At 47.4% G+C, this 16,919-nt stretch overlaps 1 protein-coding gene across 50 annotated transcripts in view; it reads left to right on the forward strand.

Moving 5' to 3' along the window:
• Positions 1 to 16,919, forward strand: part of CACNA1C (calcium voltage-gated channel subunit alpha1 C) — a 703,883-nt gene that overhangs the window by 674,277 nt on the left and 12,687 nt on the right. For 27 of the 50 annotated variants that reach the window (XM_032254246.1, XM_032254259.1, XM_032254247.1 and 24 more), the window contains 7 exons: positions 2,912 to 3,077; positions 3,669 to 3,796; positions 4,750 to 4,846; positions 6,930 to 7,032; positions 12,129 to 12,230; positions 14,719 to 14,846; positions 15,355 to 15,489. In XM_032254246.1, coding sequence (XP_032110137.1) covers positions 2,912 to 3,077; positions 3,669 to 3,796; positions 4,750 to 4,846; positions 6,930 to 7,032; positions 12,129 to 12,230; positions 14,719 to 14,846; positions 15,355 to 15,489 — 859 coding nt within the window. Of the gene's footprint in view, positions 1 to 2,911; positions 3,078 to 3,668; positions 3,797 to 4,749; positions 4,847 to 6,929; positions 7,033 to 12,071; positions 12,231 to 14,718; positions 14,847 to 15,354; positions 15,490 to 16,919 lie in introns of all 50 variants that reach the window. The other 23 variants (XM_032254241.1, XM_032254239.1, XM_032254245.1 and 20 more) reach the window with 1 other exon arrangement.

Consider the following 16,919-nt stretch of genomic DNA (forward strand, 5'->3'; position numbering starts at 1 on the left):
GGTACAACAAAATAAAAGGAGAGATATGCCACATTTCTGGCCAGGAGACTTAATATCATAAAGATGTCAGGATTCCCCAAATTAATAGATATCTCAGCAATTCTAATAAAACTCCCAACAGGATTACTCATAGAGCCTGAAACTGATTCTAATGTGTCTGTGGAATAGAAAAGGAAACTGAATAGCCAAGACAAATGTTGAAGAACAACAAGTCGGAAGGCCTCCTGCTCTGTGAGAGGGCAGGACTTACTATAAGGCTGTAGGAATGAAGACAACACGGTACATCGGTACCAAGATAAACAAATAAACCTAAGGAATGGAATGCAAAAACTAGCACGAGACCCACACACCTATGAAAATACAGCTCATGGCAGAAGAAATATTCCAATTAAGTAGGTAAAGGTGTACAATTCAATAAATAGTATTAATAAAATTACTTATCTATACAGAAAAAAAAAGCATATTTCTACCTCATATCAAACCTGAAAGTAAATTTCAAGTTAATAAGTTATTGTGAAAAACTAAACTTTAGAACCTTTAGAAGAACACAGAAAAGAATGTCTTTATGACCTAAAATAGGGAAGGATTTTTTAAACAAGATCCAAAAAGCACAAAACATAGAGGAAAAAATTATAAATTTGACCTCGCTGAAATAAAAAACTTAGATTCACCAAAATACACCATAAATAATGCTAGAGACGCTGGGCGCGGTGGCTCAAGCCTGTAATCCCAGCACTTTGGGAGGCCGAGGCGGGTGGATCACGAGGTCAAGAGATCGAGACCGTCCTGGTCAACATGGTGAAACCCCGTCTCTACTAAAAATACAAAACATTAGCTGGGCATGGTGGCGCGTGCCTGTAATCCCAGCGACTCAGGAGGCTGAGGCAGGAGAATTGCCTGAACCCAGGAGGCGGAGGTTGTGGTGAGCCGAGATCGCACCATTGCACTCCAGCCTGGGTGACAAGAGCGAAACTCCGTCTCAAAAAAAAAAAATTAAAAAAAATTTAAAAAAAAATGATAATGCTAGAGACAAGTCACAGATTGGAAGAAGATATTTCTGTTGCATACAACTAACGAAGAATTAAGAATTGACATGAAAGCACCATGAGATACCACCTTACTCTTGCAAGAATGGCTATAATTTAAAAAATAATAATAATAGATGTTGGTAAGGTTGTGGTGAAGAGGGAACACTTTTACACTGCTGGTAGGAATATAAACTAATACAACCACTATGGAAAACAGTATGGAGATTCCTTAAAGAACTAAAAGGGATATACTATACTATTCCATACAGCAGTCCCACTACTGGGTATCTACCCAAAGGAAAAGAAGTCATTATATGAAAGAGACATGCACACACATGTTTAGGGCAGCACAATTTGTGACTGGAAAGACATGGAACAGGCTGAGTGTGGTGGCTCAGGCCTGCAATCACAGCACTTTGGGAGGCCAAGGCAGGCGGATCACTTGAGGTCAGGAGTTCAAGGCCAGCCTCGCCAACATGGTGAAAGCCCATCTCTACTAAAAATACAAAACTTAGCAGGGTGTGGTGGTGCATGCCTGTAATCCCAGCTGCTCGGGAGGCCGAGGCAGGAGAAAGGAGAATCGCTTGAACCCAGGAAGTGGAGGTTACAGTGAGCTGAAATTGTGCCACTGCACCCCAGCCTGGGTGGTAGAGCTAGGCTCTGTTTCAAAAAAAAAAGAAAGAAAAAATGATATGGAACTAACCTAAATGTCCGTCAGCCAATGAATGGATAAAGACAATGTGGCGTATATACACCATGGAATACTACTCAGTCATAAAGTGGAATAAAATAATGGATTTTGCAGCAACCTGGATGAATTTGTGAAGTATTCTAAGTGAAGTAACAGGAATGGAAAACCAAATATCATGTGTTCTCACTTATAAGTAGGAGCTAAGCTGTAAGGATGCAAAGGCATAAGACTGTGGGGACTCGGGGAAGAGTGGGAGGACAGTCAGGAATAAAAGACTACACATTGGGTACCGTGTACACTGTTTGGGTGATGAGTGCACCAAATCTCAGAGTTAACCACTAAAGAACTTGTTCACGTAAGCAAAAACTACCTGTTGCAAAAAAAACTGTTGAAATTTTTTAAAAGAATAGAGAATAGAATATCTTAAGCACCCTACAAACGAGCAAGAAAACAACCTGAATCAAACAAGCAAAAATATGAACATGCAATTTAATGGAAGATAAATATCTAAATTCTCAACCCACTAATCAATCATTTTGTAACCAAATTAAAGCAGCAGTGACCTGTCTCACACACATCATATGAGCAACATTTAAAACAATTCAGTAATGAATTGATGAGTTTGTACAGTAACGTCATGTCTCCTACACTGGTGATAGGAGTCTAAGTTGGACAAACATGGAATATCTAGTAAAAATGAAGATACATGTACTTTAACTGGCAATCCCACTTCTAAGTGTATACCTAAGATATAAACCTGCATGTTTATTGCAGTGTTATTTGTCCTAGTAAAAGAAAAAATGAAAAACCTAAATGTTCCTTAACAGGACAGTGGATTTTTTTATGGTACGTTCATGTAGCATACTATACAGCAGTCAAGGTGAAAGAACTAGAACTAAACTACATCCAAAGCGCTAAGTCTCAAAAACATCGCGCGGATTGCAAAAACAGCAAGTTTTCAGAAAACGTGCAATTTGTTACTGTTTATGTAAAATTTTTAAATCTCCAAAATAATGCTGTGTGTTTGCATATTTAGTGAACATACCAGAGCATTTGGAGAATGATGAACATCGAGTTCATTTTAGTAATTCCCTCTGGGGAAGGAGGAAAGGAAAGGTGGTGAAGGATGAGAGGGCCCTCCTTGGAGTCTATAGGATGGGCTGCATGGCTGTGGGCTCTCCCTCCCCTCCAGGTGTGCCACTGGGGAGGCCTGGCAAGACATCATGCTGGCCTGCATGCCAGGCAAGAAGTGTGCTCCAGAGTCTGAGCCCAGCAACAGCACGGAGGGTGAAACGCCCTGTGGCAGCAGCTTTGCCGTCTTCTACTTCATCAGCTTCTACATGCTCTGTGCCTTCCTGGTAAGCCGACGGGGGACTCAACAGCTACCAGTCATGAGTGCCCAGTTCCAGGGCAGCCTGAGCCCTCCATCTCTGCAGCTCATGGTCAGGGCAACCCCATCAGAGGAGCTGGCTTGGGAAGACTAAGTTGGCAGGAGTGTCCAGCCACATGGAGAGAAAGGCAGAAAGCCCTGGGCCAGAGTGAGCGCCACCAGCATCTTGCTTGCCCATTCTTGGCTCTTGTCATAGTGGCATTGTCCCAGAGGACAAAGGGGACATTCGGAGGCCTAGAAAGAACTATCCTTTTTAGCATCTTGCTGAGGAGTGAGGGAAAGGGGATAAAGTCCCCCTCCTGGGCAGCCCTGCCCAGCAGCTCAGTAGGAGGGAAGCTGTAGCCCAGATGTGGGTTCATCCCACGCAACTCTCAGGGAAGCTGTGTCAAGGTTATGTCCAAGAGACCCAAGACTGGTAGTTCTAAGACTGGCAAGATGGATTACTGGTCTTTAGAAATGTTGGCTTCTGCCATCTATGGGCCCTGGCTGGCAAGGGGGTTCCAGAGGCAGGTGTGTAGGAACGTCTTCTCAGAGCACTTCATGGTACTGTTTCCCACAGATCATCAACCTCTTTGTAGCTGTCATCATGGACAACTTTGACTACCTGACAAGGGACTGGTCCATCCTTGGTCCCCACCACTTGGATGAGTTTAAAAGAATCTGGGCAGAGTATGACCCTGAAGCCAAGTAAGTTCCCAGAGGGAAATCCTGATTCCCCAAGCTGAGAGGGGTATAGCTGACCACACCTGCAGAAGGGGTTCGAAGTGGGCCAACACTGCGTGGATCAACTGGAAACACTGAACTGCATCAAACCCCAGGGTGAAGGGTCAAGGTCCAGCAGGACAAGGCCCAGCACCTCAAAGTCAAGAATATATCTACTAGGCCAGGTATGGTGGCTCACACCTGTAATCCCAGCACTTTGGGAGGCCAAGGTGGGTGAATCACTTGAGGCCAGGAGTTCAAGACCAGCCTGGCCAACATGGTGAACCCCATCTCTACTAAAAATCAAAAACTAGCCAGACATGGTGACACACGCTAATAGTCCCAGCTACTCCAGAGGCCAAGCACGAGAATTGCTTGAACCCAGGAGGTGAAGGTTGCAGTGAGCTGATGTCACGCCACTGCACTCCAGCCTGGGTGACAGAGCAAGACTCCATCTCAAAATATATTTACATATGCAATATTCAGTTGAATGGAAGGATAGGAAATTCTAGTATCAGGAATAACTAGTAAGTGTTGAAGTTAGGATATGTAGGTTGGGAAAAATCTTGACTCCATTCCTGCTTCTGGTCTAAAGATCATTTGACTGACCCTCGGTAAATACCTTTCGGTTTAAAGGTTAGTTCGTTCAATCATCAAGTACATATTGAGAATTCTGTTGTGCTGCTAAAACCCCTTCCACCTTGAACATAGCATGGGCAGAAAATTACTCATTAAAATCTAAACGTGTGTATTGGTTTGGGGCTGTGTCATGCAGTTCTGCAACTCTGCACTGAGTGCGACTAATCGGGCCACCACACCATGCAGCGTTCCCCATATGAGTGGGCTGTACCCCTCAGGTGCATGTGTCCTGAGCTGCTAGCAGAGACCATGACTCTCTGATGCTCTGTCCCTCCTCTCCTTTCTCCTTCCTGTTCCAGGGGTCGTATCAAACACCTGGACGTGGTGACCCTTCTCCGGCGGATTCAGCCCCCACTAGGTTTTGGGAAGCTGTGCCCTCACCGTGTGGCTTGCAAAGTAAGAGATGACTGGGTTCATGGGAGGAAGAGAGAAAACAGGGTAGGCAAAGTGCCCGTTTCTTGTGATCCTCTAAGGGAAAGAACATACTAGTTTTAGGCCCAAAGGAAGGAGCCTGAGCCAGATTACATCTTAAGGGTGCTTCCAGCTCTAAGTCCTCAGACTCCATAAGGGAATAACAGAGTGAATGCCTCATGTCCCAGTGAGCCAGGAGCCCAGTTCTGGATAAAGGGCTTGTTCAGCCCATCCCACTGCACCATCCAGGCACCCTGGGATGGGAGACTTCTCAGCCTAGGCTAGAGGGGTTAGGAATTCTTTTACTGGAGCTGGAGGGCCATTAGAGAGTCCAGGCATTGACTTCAGGGGTCTGTGAGTCCTAAAATTGTACGTAAAATCACTAAAATACAAAGTTTTACCAGGGGGAGGATTTCTCACTTTAATCAGATTCCTTAGTGAGACCGTGACCCTAAAAAGAGTGTCATTTCTATTCCTCCCCTCCTCTCCACCCTAGTCATTCTGTGCTCCCTGTTGGGGCAATAATGAGCTGACGGAGAGCTGGGAAGGGAGACTGGAGGGATAGAGAGAGGAGGAAACTCAGAGGCAGGAGGATTCGGCCCTGTGAGAATCCATTCACGGAAAACACAGATCGAGGGCACACAGAACCGTCTACTTGTGCCCTGTTCACTGAGTTTCTTCTCAGGTGTGCCTCCACTCTGCTCCAAAAAACAGATTTTAAGAGATTTCCAAGGGCACAGAAAAGATCAGAAAAAGGGAGCATAAAATAAATGCAAGGTGCAAACACCATGCAAAGCGAGGGTCGGGGGAGGGGTGCAGCTTGGAGGGGGTTCATGTACCTCAGGGTGGGCCTGGGCCGGTTGAAGCCTGGGTGTGAAACTTTCCAGTGGCCATGATACAGTTCACACTGTCCATGAGGTTCAGGTCATCAACATCTGGTCACTCAGGAAAAGTGTAACCCTTCTAGACACTGAGATTAGCAGGAGGTCACCGTGTTAGTAGACAAACAGCTCGCCTTAAGCATTCCTGTAGCATGGACGCCATGATGATCTTCACATCACACATCCTCATCATGGCCCAGTGCATGCTGAGAGCCCCACACCAGAGCCTTCAGTGCCAGGGAAGCCTGTTTTGGGGGTGCCCTTGCAAAGAAGAAGGTAAGATAGCACTACCCAGTATCAGCAAGCATCTGCTCCGGCTTGATGCAGAAGCGTATTTGTCAATAGACAGGACAGGCAGCATCTCCTGCAGGCAAAGCTCCTGTGATCCTTTCTCTGGGCTGTGGACAAATGCTGCCTGACAGGTGGGCTCCCAGCACATGATGGCGTGCAGCTGGCCTCTGCTGCCAGTGGAGAGCACACCTGCACGCCTGAGCAGGCTTTCAAGCGGGGCGCAAGGTTGGGTGGGCTTCACATCCTTTTGTGGAAGTGAGGGTCTAATGAGGACAAATTTCATACCTTTCCCACTCTGTGATGAGTGTCAAAAGTAGTTATGGTGAAGGCAAGATTCTCCCTGGAATGCTTCAGGGAGTATTCACTCCCTGCCTACTCCAACAACACCCACACAAGCTGTGTCTCCCCCAGCATCTTCTATGTATTAGGCCATCCTTATACTGCTATAAAGAAATAGTGGAGACTGGGTAATTTATAAGAAAATGGGTTTAATTGGCCCACAGTTCTGCAGGCTGTATGGAAAGCATGGCACTAGCATTCTGCTTCTGGGGAGGCCTCAGGAAGCTTCCGATCATGGTGGAAGGGAAAGGGGAGGCAGGTGCGTCACATGGACAGACAGGGAGCAAGAGAGAAGGGGGAGGGACCACACACTTTTAAACAACCACATCTCATGAGAGCTCACTCATCAAGGGGATGGTACTAAATCATTTGTGAGAAATCCACCACCATGATGCAGTCACCTTCCATCATGCCCCACCTCCAATTCTGGGGATTACAGTTCAACATGAGATTTGGGCAGGGACACAGATCCAAACCATATCACTCTGCCATGGTGTTCTGTGGTCCCCTAAGCACCACCTGCCATCGTCACCAGCTTTTCCCCCCTTCCCCTGCAGCGCCTGGTCTCCATGAACATGCCTCTGAACAGCGACGGGACGGTCATGTTCAATGCCACCCTGTTTGCTCTGGTCAGGACGGCCCTGAGGATCAAAACAGAAGGTAAGGGCACCTGTGGGCACTTGGAGAGCCACTCAGACAGTCTAGCAGACAATCAGAGAGGAGCTCAGCAGCCTGCAAAGCGCTCGAGGGACCTTCCTGCCCCAGACAGCTTCCGAGCAGGGATATGAGAGTAACCTGTGCTCCAGGATGTCACAGGGCCCCAGCCTGCTCATGACTTATTTGCTTCCTGAATGGCCTCCCTGCCTCTAGCTCAGGGGTATCCAATCTTTTGACTTCTCTAGGCCACATTGAAAGAAGAAGAATGTCTTGGGTCACACATAAAATATACTAATGATAGCTAACGATAGCTGATGAGCTTAAAAAAAAAAGAAAAGAAAAGAAAACACCTCAATGTTTTAAGAAAGTTTACAAATATGTGTTGGGCCACATTCAAAGCCGTCCTGGGCCGCAGGTGGCTGATGGCTGTGGGTTGGACAAGCTTGCTCTAGCTTATTCATTTTGAACTCTAGCTTTCCATGAAACTCTGGGACGCATTCTGGGAAGTGTCTTAAGTCAGAGGGTATAGCTCACAAAACAGGAAGAGACGGGTGTTCCCTGAAGCAGGACCAACCCCTGTCTAAAAGGACTTACACTGGCTACAGGCAGGGGTCTCAAACACGCAACTCTTTAAATTATTAGGACAGTGCTATGAAGACATCTGGGAATGGGGACATAGTGACAAGTGGTGGCTGTGGTGGAGGTCACTGCACACATCGTGTCAGCTGAGCCTGGCTCAAGGCTATCAGCTGGCCGACAGGTGAGGATTCAGACCTCACCTGTGCCACCTAGTCAGACCGGGCTCCCTCAGGGCTGTGTCCACCAGGAGGGGCCCTTCTAGTTTTCACAAGGCACCCTAAGGCTAGCAGCAGCCTGAGTGAGATAACCTGCTCACTTTACAATGGATAAGAGTTTGCGAACCACTGTGGGAAAGGCTGTATTAAATTTACCTCAGAAGATGCCATTTCTCTCCAAGAGTGCCTAGCCTTAGCCTGTCTGGTGTTTCTTAGAGCATGGTCAAAAGACCACCTGCTGCAGAAGCAGCTGTGCACACCTGTTTAAGCTACTGAGTCCCAGGCACCCCACAGATCTGCTGAAGCCAGCTCCCTGAGCGTGGGGCCAAGTAATCTGCATTTTGAACCAGCTACAGAGATGATTCAAACCCAACCGTGTAGTAATTAGAGAAAACACGGATGAAACAAGCAGTATGCTTCTTCCCCCTTCCCACGCTTCCAGCTTAAAGCGCAGGCTGTCCATCAGTCTTTTCCTTTGGGGAAACAGAAGGAGCCCTGGGCAGGGAGATGGAATCTGAGTCCCTGCTCTCTCACTAATGACAAGAGTATGAGCCATTTACTCTGTCTCTACTTCAGTTGCTTCATTTGTAGGCTAGAGAAAGGTGATGACACCTGGGAATTTAATTCATTGAACAGACCAGAGATGGGCCTTCTCTCAGTTAGATCCTCCCAAAAAATTACAGAAACATTTGAAATGGAGGGAAATGAGAACCAATCCACCAAAAGTCAAAATAATGAGCTGATTTTAAAAAAATAAAACTAAGGGCCAGATACAGTGGCTCATGCCTGTAATCCCAGCCCTTTGGGAGGCTGAGGCAGGTGGATCACCTGAGATCAGGAGCTCAAGACCAGCCTGGCCAACATGGTGAAACCCCATCTCTACTAAAATACAAAAATTAGCCAGGCATGGTGGTGAGCACCTGTAGTCCCAGCCACTCGGGAGGCTGAGGCGGGAGAATCACTTGAATCTGGGAGGTGGATAGAGGCTGCAGTGAGCTGAGATCGTGCCACTGCACTCCAGCCTGGGGCAACAGAGCAAGACACTGTCTGAAAAAATAAAATCAAATTAAATTAAAAATAAAAATAGGACAAGTTTTGCTACTAAACTAAAAAAAAAAAAAAAAAGCAAAGGCTAAAAAACTATACCATCAGTAGCCAATGCAATCACTCAATCTGAAATGGACATAAATAGGCTGATTTCTGACTACCAGAAAACTAAAACACACATGTTTTTTTTTGAAACCGAGTCTTGCCCTGTCGCAGTGGTGTGATCTTGGTTCACTGCAACCTCCAACTGCCTGGTTCAGGCGATTCTTCTGCCTCAGCCTCCTGAGTAGCTGAGATTACAGGAGCACGCCACCACATCTAGCTAATTTTTGTATTTTTAGTAGAGACAGGATTTTACCATGTTGACCAGGATGGTCTCCATATCCTGACCTCATGACCTGCCAGCCTTGGCCTCCCAAAGTGCCGGGATTATAGGCGTGAGCCACCCCGCACCCAGCCAAAACACACATTTTATACACACATGTGTACATAACACAGAAGAAAACTGGGAAGAAAATGTGTTACTGTGTTAATATTGATTGTCATGAGTAGAAAGATCAGCAGTGACTTCTACCTTACTCCTTTAGTTTTTTTACTTTCCAAATTTTCTACAAAGAGTATTACTACCCTATGTTCAAAGGGAAGGAGAGGCGATATGATGACTCTCAGGAGGAATATGCTGTAATACTTAAAGCTTGACGTAAATTACGGATGTAAGATTTTGTGCCGTGGAGGAAGAACAGGCAGGGAGGTATGGAAGCAAGGATTCAGCAGAGTCAAAGGTTCACTGTCAAAGCAAACCACATGCCAGCTAAGGAAGACCAGTAGCTAGTAACAATGCAAAAGACTGACCAATCAAATGCAAAGGCCCAGTTTTGAGGAAATAGGAGTTCCAGAGAAAAGGAGAGAAGCCAGCCATGTGAGAACTACAATCATGTCAAGAACTAAGGACTATCTTTTTAAACACAGAAACATTTCAGAACAGCTTCCAAAGGGCCTGCCCTCCACAAACTTGGTAAAATCTTAAGAAGGAAGACAAAGTCAAGTCTTAGAAGCAACTAGAAAGAAATGTGAGAAGACATCTACATTTGTGAGGATAAGGCTTACATCAGTCCTCACCCTTCAGACTTCTCAGAGTGGCGGGAATTGGGGAGAAATTAACACCTACTTCCGAGAACCAGATCTCTCACCCCAACTCCAGTACCAAGCCAAACAAGCTTTTTTCTCTTGAAATATAGAAGGAAGATATTGAAAAATACTTAGATGACATGAAACAATTGTCAGTGAACTTCCACAATTACATAGACCATTATGAAGATAAACTAAGGTGTGATTTTAAAAAAAAATGAAAGGTCCTTTTGGAAGATGTGTTAATTTCTTAGATCTGCTGTAACAAATGATCACAAACTGGGCAGCTTGAAACAAGAGCAAATTCTTCTCTCAGTTGAGGAGGCCAGAGGTCTAAAACTCAGGTATCAGCAGGGTTGGTTTCTTCTGGAGGATCTGGGGAGAATCTGTTCCACCTTTTCTCCCAGCTTCTGAGGGCTGTGGACGATGCCTGGTGGCTCACAGCAGCATCGCCATCTGTGCCTTCATCTTCACGTAGTCCCTGGGGTCTTGTGTCCCCTCCTCTTCTTATAAGGACACCAGCCATGTTGGATTTAGGGCCCACCCTTATCCAGGGTGACCTCATCTTAACTAATTACATTGGTGAAAATCCTATTTCCAACTGAGGCCACATTCCCAGGCTCTAGGCAGACATGAATTTTGGAAGGACACTATTTCGGCCCAGTGCTGAAGCTAAGTATATTTGAATACCATATGTGTTAGGATCTTTCACTGCTTGTCAGAAACCTCCAGCTGCCTCTCCCATGAAGGGGATTGATCACCTGCATAGCTGGTAGGCCCGGGAGTCATCCCCTGACCTCAGGTCCTGTTTGGATCTGACGTTCAGGGAGCTCGGGATTCTGTCACTCACTCCACTGCCACCTCTGCATGCTCTGCCCTGTGGCCCCAGAGGTGGATTTGAACGCAGGCAGTCTGACATGAGAGCCCTCAACCATGATACTGAACTGCTGGTCCTAGGCAAGAGCAGTAAACATCCCCTACTGCTCTCACATAAGACCAGCAGTCCAGTATCATGGTTGAATGTGGAACATTCCTAGTGCTGTGAAACAAATTTACTACAAGCTTTTCAGCTTAAAAAGACACCTCATTATTATCTCACGGTTTGCAGGTCAGAAGTCCAGCAGTGGTGAAGCTGGGCTCTCATAAGGCAAATCCAGGATACTGATCAGGCCGTGGTCTCTTCTGGAGGCTCTGGGGGAGATCTCATTGTTGGTGGAATTCATCTGTTGCAATTGTAGGTCTGAGGTCCTCACTTTCCTGCTGGCTGACAGCTGGGGACCCGCTCAGCTCCTAGAGGCTGCCTCTCTTAGTTCAGCCCACATGAGTGTTTGCTTTCTTCCAGGCCAGCTGGAGAGAACTCTGCTTTTAAAGGGCTCATGTGACTGGGTCAGGCCCACCTGACCTCTCTGTCTTAGGCCATGGGTGCTGTGTGCCATATAACCTAGTCTCAGAAGCAAAATCTATCATGGTCAGGGGCCCAGGGCTTTGGCAACATGTGTGCCCTGGAGTGGAGCATCTTAGAATCCCACCTCCACATCTGCTCACAGCTGTAGGTCTCAGCTTTCCTTTTACACCACTGTAAAGCCAGGACCCCAGAGGCTGCATGGGACAGACATCTAAGTAGGGGAACTCAGGACAGGGCCCTCATTGACAGATGTACCCTCCAATCATCCATGTCCCCTGTGGCTGCCAAAGGAGGTCCATGAGAAATGCCACCCGTAGGGAGCTGTCCTCCACTGCCCATGGCAGGGCCATGCATGTTCCAGCTGCTGAGCACATGGTCGCCTTTGTTGCTGCCTAGGGGCTGGGCTCAGTCTACAAGGAAGAGCACTGAGTGTCAGCAGAAGGGCCCGCTGGCTGGCCTGAGCCACAGGCACGGGGAAGGGGAGAGGGATGGCATTGGACAATGCAGGAGAGGGAAAGGGGAAAGAAGGAAGATGGAGAGAGGAAGGGGAAGAGAAAGGAGGTGGAAAATGGGAAGACTGGGGAGAAGTGAAGCAAAAGAGAAAGAAACTGATGAGTCAGGGTTGCGTGGGGCAGATGCCACCATCTGTGGCTTCCTACCTTACGCAGAGGGACCCAGCCCATCAGAGGCCCACCCAGGGGCTGAGGATCCTTTCCGCTCTGCAGGGAACCTAGAACAAGCCAACGAGGAGCTGCGGGCCATCATCAAGAAGATCTGGAAGCGGACCAGCATGAAGCTGCTGGACCAGGTGGTGCCCCCTGCAGGTGGTGAGTGCTTCCTGGACTCCCGTACCTTGGCCACTGCCTGGCTGTGCCTTCCTCTGCCTGCCTCTCCTCCAGCTGTGGCACCCTTAGAATGCAGAAGCATCCCATGAGACTTGCTTCTTGAGTCCCCTAGGCTTGCTGGAGGTCTGCCTTCAGACCCTTCCTGTGGGCTCAAAGGCCCTATTGGTTAGAAGAGACAAAGGTACAATGCCCTGCACAAACTCAGAAACAGAATGTCAGGTTGGAAACTGGTGCGACTCTGCTTTTTACACAGGGGAACAGGTGAGTCCCTTCACACTTGGGGGTTTGGCAGAACTTCTAAGGAAACTCCACAAGGTATAGGTTTCCCATAAACCTGATTGCTGTAGGATTGCTCTGAGGCCCTGAAATAAGAATCCCCGAGATTCCTCCCCTCTTGGATGAAATTCTTTTTGTTCTTCCAAGAGCAGTGTTTCTTGACCCTATCAAGCTCCAAATCCCTTTTTATAGCAAAGAGTTTATTTTTTCTTTGTTTTTTTTCCAAATGAAAATTATAGGTAATATAACTTTCTTATACATATAATTTCCAAATATTAATATAATTCTATAATATATTAATATTAACATATAACATGTATAATATATTAATATAATGTCTTCACTCTAATATAAAGTCTCTTAAAAGCAGATGTCTTCAATATGTAAATAGGCATAACCATACTAGAAGATACAGTTAACTGATGACATCTTCTCATGTACCCACTTACAACACGTACGGCTGGATTTACAGGAAATACGACAATACTGAATATTGTCAACACTTTATATTTGACATTTTGAAATAAAAGGTAAATAAGTATATTAAATAAGTGTGTGAATAAATAGTCCCACACACATAAACACACACACATCCTTACACATTGAAATAACCATGATGTGATGCTTACGGTGGGTGACCCAGATACCACAAAGAGCATTGTCGTCAGGAATACAGTTTTCAAAAATGCGAACCTCTCTTGGCCAAGTTCAAATAACCCAAGGTATAGTTTTCATCAATTTACACAGTTGTATTCCTGGAAATTTTCAGGTATGTTAAAACCATGCCAAAAAAAAATGTCCTGTGTTCCTTTGCAAAGTGAAATTATGTTCTGATCTCAGGGAGTCATGAGCAGAATCATGGATGTGTGGCATAGGTTTGAAAGCCATGCAGAGTGCAAAGCTGTGATTGCAAGACGTGCCTGCACTTTAAGGGACAGGTCTGGAGCTACTTAATGCTGGTGCCACCCCGCAGCACCCTGACAACTAAAAACCATCCTACACATTTACTGTGTGCTCCTTAAGAGGTGACACCACTTGTATTGAGAACCACTTGCCAGAGGGAAGGCCAGACTTGGGCTAAGTGAAAATCCTGTAAGAAGGCCAATGCCACATGATGTTTCAAATGCATTATTTTATTGAACCCTGACAACATTTCTGTGAGGTTTGCTCAGGGAACTTTAAAGTTCTTAGAAGCTGAGTTGGTGACCCAAGGTTACCTGGAGAGTCCAGAGCAGATTCAGGATTCAAACCCAGGCCCAGGAAACCTAGGACTCCAGGCTTGTCCCACCATTCAGTTCTTCCTTCCTGACTATACTGGGCAGGGGACCCTGGGTTTTCCCTCCCACTTGGAAATGGGGCCCTCGCCAGAGAAGTGGGGGTCATCACTGCTATGGATTTGGTTATTTCTGAGGGACAGGCAGGAGAAAGAGAACCCTCACCAGCCCCTAGATCTAGTCCCCAGCGGTCTCTTGGGCCCACTGCATCTCTTGACAAAGAACCAAGAGGCTCTTTACAGGCACGAACTGTTTCCTGTGGGAACTTAACGGCTTCTCCACCATCAGGTTCACTCCCAGGACAGGGACTGATGATGTCACATGTAATCTTGGACACCCAGCCCAGCAGGGATGCAACCAAGCCACCTAGCACAAAAACCCAATCTGGTTTGAAAGAAAAATCTGAACTTCCATGGGAAGAAAGCCCTCCTTCCACCAACCCCTCCCTCCAACCTAGGCAGAACTGTGTTGCACTTGCATTTGGAAGAGTGGCCAATTGATGAGGGACATTTGAAATTTTGGAATTAAGTAAGAGTTAGCAAATATCAGTAAAGTTAAAAAAAAAGGTAGAAAATAATTTTGACAATAGTCTACCTTTTCCATTTAAAAAAATGGAATAAGAATATGTTTGTCAATTTACAGAAATAATTTGCACTAAGACTCTCTGAGAAAATACTCAGGAAACTAGACTATCTACAAGGAGGTGGCGACTAGGCACATAAGGGCTGTGGTGGGAAACACTTTGCACTATAAGCCTTTTTATGTATTTTTTTTCTCTTTTTAAGCCCTGTGAATGTACTACCTCTCCAAAAAAATTAAACCTAAAAAGTTAAAGAAAGTTTGGATGCTGAAAAAAAATGAAGTACAACTGAATTCCCCTGCTCCCCTCTTACCCCCTCTCCCCTCTCCATACGTCTCAGATGATGAGGTCACCGTTGGCAAGTTCTATGCCACGTTCCTGATCCAGGAGTACTTCCGGAAGTTCAAGAAGCGTAAAGAGCAGGGCCTTGTGGGCAAGCCCTCCCAGAGAAACGCGCTGTCTCTGCAGGTGAGGGTCTGGGGGTGGGCCCACACTCCAGGAAGGTCCTGGTCACTGCCTCTAACCTCCAGTCAGGGTCCCAGTCCCTCCCCAGCAGCTGGAGGCCAGGTCCCTGCAGAGGGAACCTTGCAGAGAGCTCCAGACCTTTCCAAAGATGGTTGTGAGAAGGGGGTGATGTGCCCTTCCCCACCTGCCGTCACTGACTGCTCTCCATGGTCCTGCCTGCTGTCATAGCCCCCAGAGCTCTGAGCACTTCACTGAGGCTCCCATGATGGCCCCTGAACCCTGGGACCCCCTCCTAATGAGGCTTCATCCTTCCTGGATGGGTAAATGGATTCTTCCATCAGTGGGCAGCCCAGCCCCTGGTTCACACACAGGCAAACCTTCCAGAGGGTCAGCTGGCTGGGTGGAGGATGCCAGGGCCCTGCAGGGACAGGCCTTGGCCCTGGGCTGTGGCTGGCTGGGGAGCTCAGAGGAAAGGGAGCGCGGTCCTCACCATCCTCCCTCTGGGTTCCAGGCTGGCTTGCGCACGCTGCATGACATCGGGCCTGAGATCCGACGGGCCATCTCTGGAGATCTCACTGCTGAGGAGGAGTTGGACAAGGCCATGAAGGAGGCTGTGTCCGCTGCCTCTGAAGATGACATCTTCAGGGTGGGTGGCGCTGTGGCGCACTTTCAGCCTCTATAAAGTTCAGTTTGGAGCAAGAGGGTGGGCAGGGTTTTGCCAAGAACGTCCAGGGGAAAGAGCTGCACCAGAGGACAGGGCCACTTCCAGGCTCTTCCTGATCAGCTGTGTCCTCACCCCTTTGCCTTTTCCAAGCCTGACTCCATCCCAAGGCAGGGCTCCCTGGAAACGGCATTTCACAGTGTCTTCCCAAGGGAAATGTTTCCTAGGAGAAGAGAAACTTCTACATTAGAAGTTATAAAGTGGTCACCCCTGGGCATATCTAATCTGCAGGCTTGTTTTGTTTGTTACTATTTGAAAATCTGGTACATTCAGATCAAAATCAAGACTCCTGGCATTCCTTGGAAAAGTCAGGAGACCTGCAACTTTGAGCTTACATTCCAGCAGGGCAGCAGAGGGCTGGAGCCTAGTGGCAGCTGCCCCTCGAGATGAAGCACAGCATGTGTTCCCCAGGTCTCCGAGCCCCTCAAGTCCTCCCCTTTCCCTCTCCCTTCCTGGAGACTGAAGCTGCCCAGCAGTTGCAGTAGTGAAAATTAAACACAGCTATACCAGAATAAGGGGCATTTATCATTCACTTGTGTTACCTGCCTCACCCCGCTGGTATTTGGTTAAAACTCCTCCTATAGCAAGGGAGAAGCTGCCAGTCATAATTGTGCAGGGCCCTGTTCACACCCGCTCCCAGCCCAGGGCCCAGTTCCCAGGCTGTGGAACACAACAGGGGGCAAGCAGAGCCCATCCTGCCCCTACTCCTTCTCTTCCTTATCCTTATCCTCATCACCGGAGACATTCGTCACTGAGTAGCCTCAGGGACATGGCATGATTGTGACATCACCTGACAAGACCCCAGAAATCAAAGGCTCAGTCTCCAAGGCCCAGGGATGTTCTGATGTGGAAGCTTGCAACCTTGCAAAAAGCTACTTGCCCACTTCCCCAGGACAAGGAAAAGATACTGGGGGAAAACACTGGCTCCTGGCTTTAACTATCTATGAATCCCTGAGGGGAAAAAGAGCATCATGCAGGAAATTCCTCATTTTCAAAACCGTTTGGCCGACATAGCTTTTAGCTCTGTGAGCACATTGGATTTATTTATTTTTAATCTGGTTAGAATCTTCTGGTCGTTTTCCCAGCCCCCACCCTCACAGTGTGCTGGCTGCTCTCGGGGACCACCGTCCGAGATGTGCCCTGGAAACTCACTCCCAGCCTTCAGGGACTTCACTGGAAACCTCCAGGGCAGCTTGTACCAGCGGCAGCCCCTTGCACAGTCCCGTCCCTACCAGTGTGTGCGTTCTCCCAGCTGCTGCAGAGGGGAGCCCGGAGCCTTGAGACTGTGGGTCCCTCCCACTCTGGAGCAGCCAGCCATGAAGAAGGTCCTCAGGTGCCCCTGGCTCCCAGCAGGG

Source organism: Sapajus apella, unplaced genomic scaffold (genome assembly GCF_009761245.1).
Source record: "Sapajus apella isolate SASKATOON/1434 unplaced genomic scaffold, GSC_monkey_1.0 scaffold86, whole genome shotgun sequence".
In the NCBI taxonomy this organism is placed as follows: domain Eukaryota; kingdom Metazoa; phylum Chordata; class Mammalia; order Primates; family Cebidae; genus Sapajus; species Sapajus apella.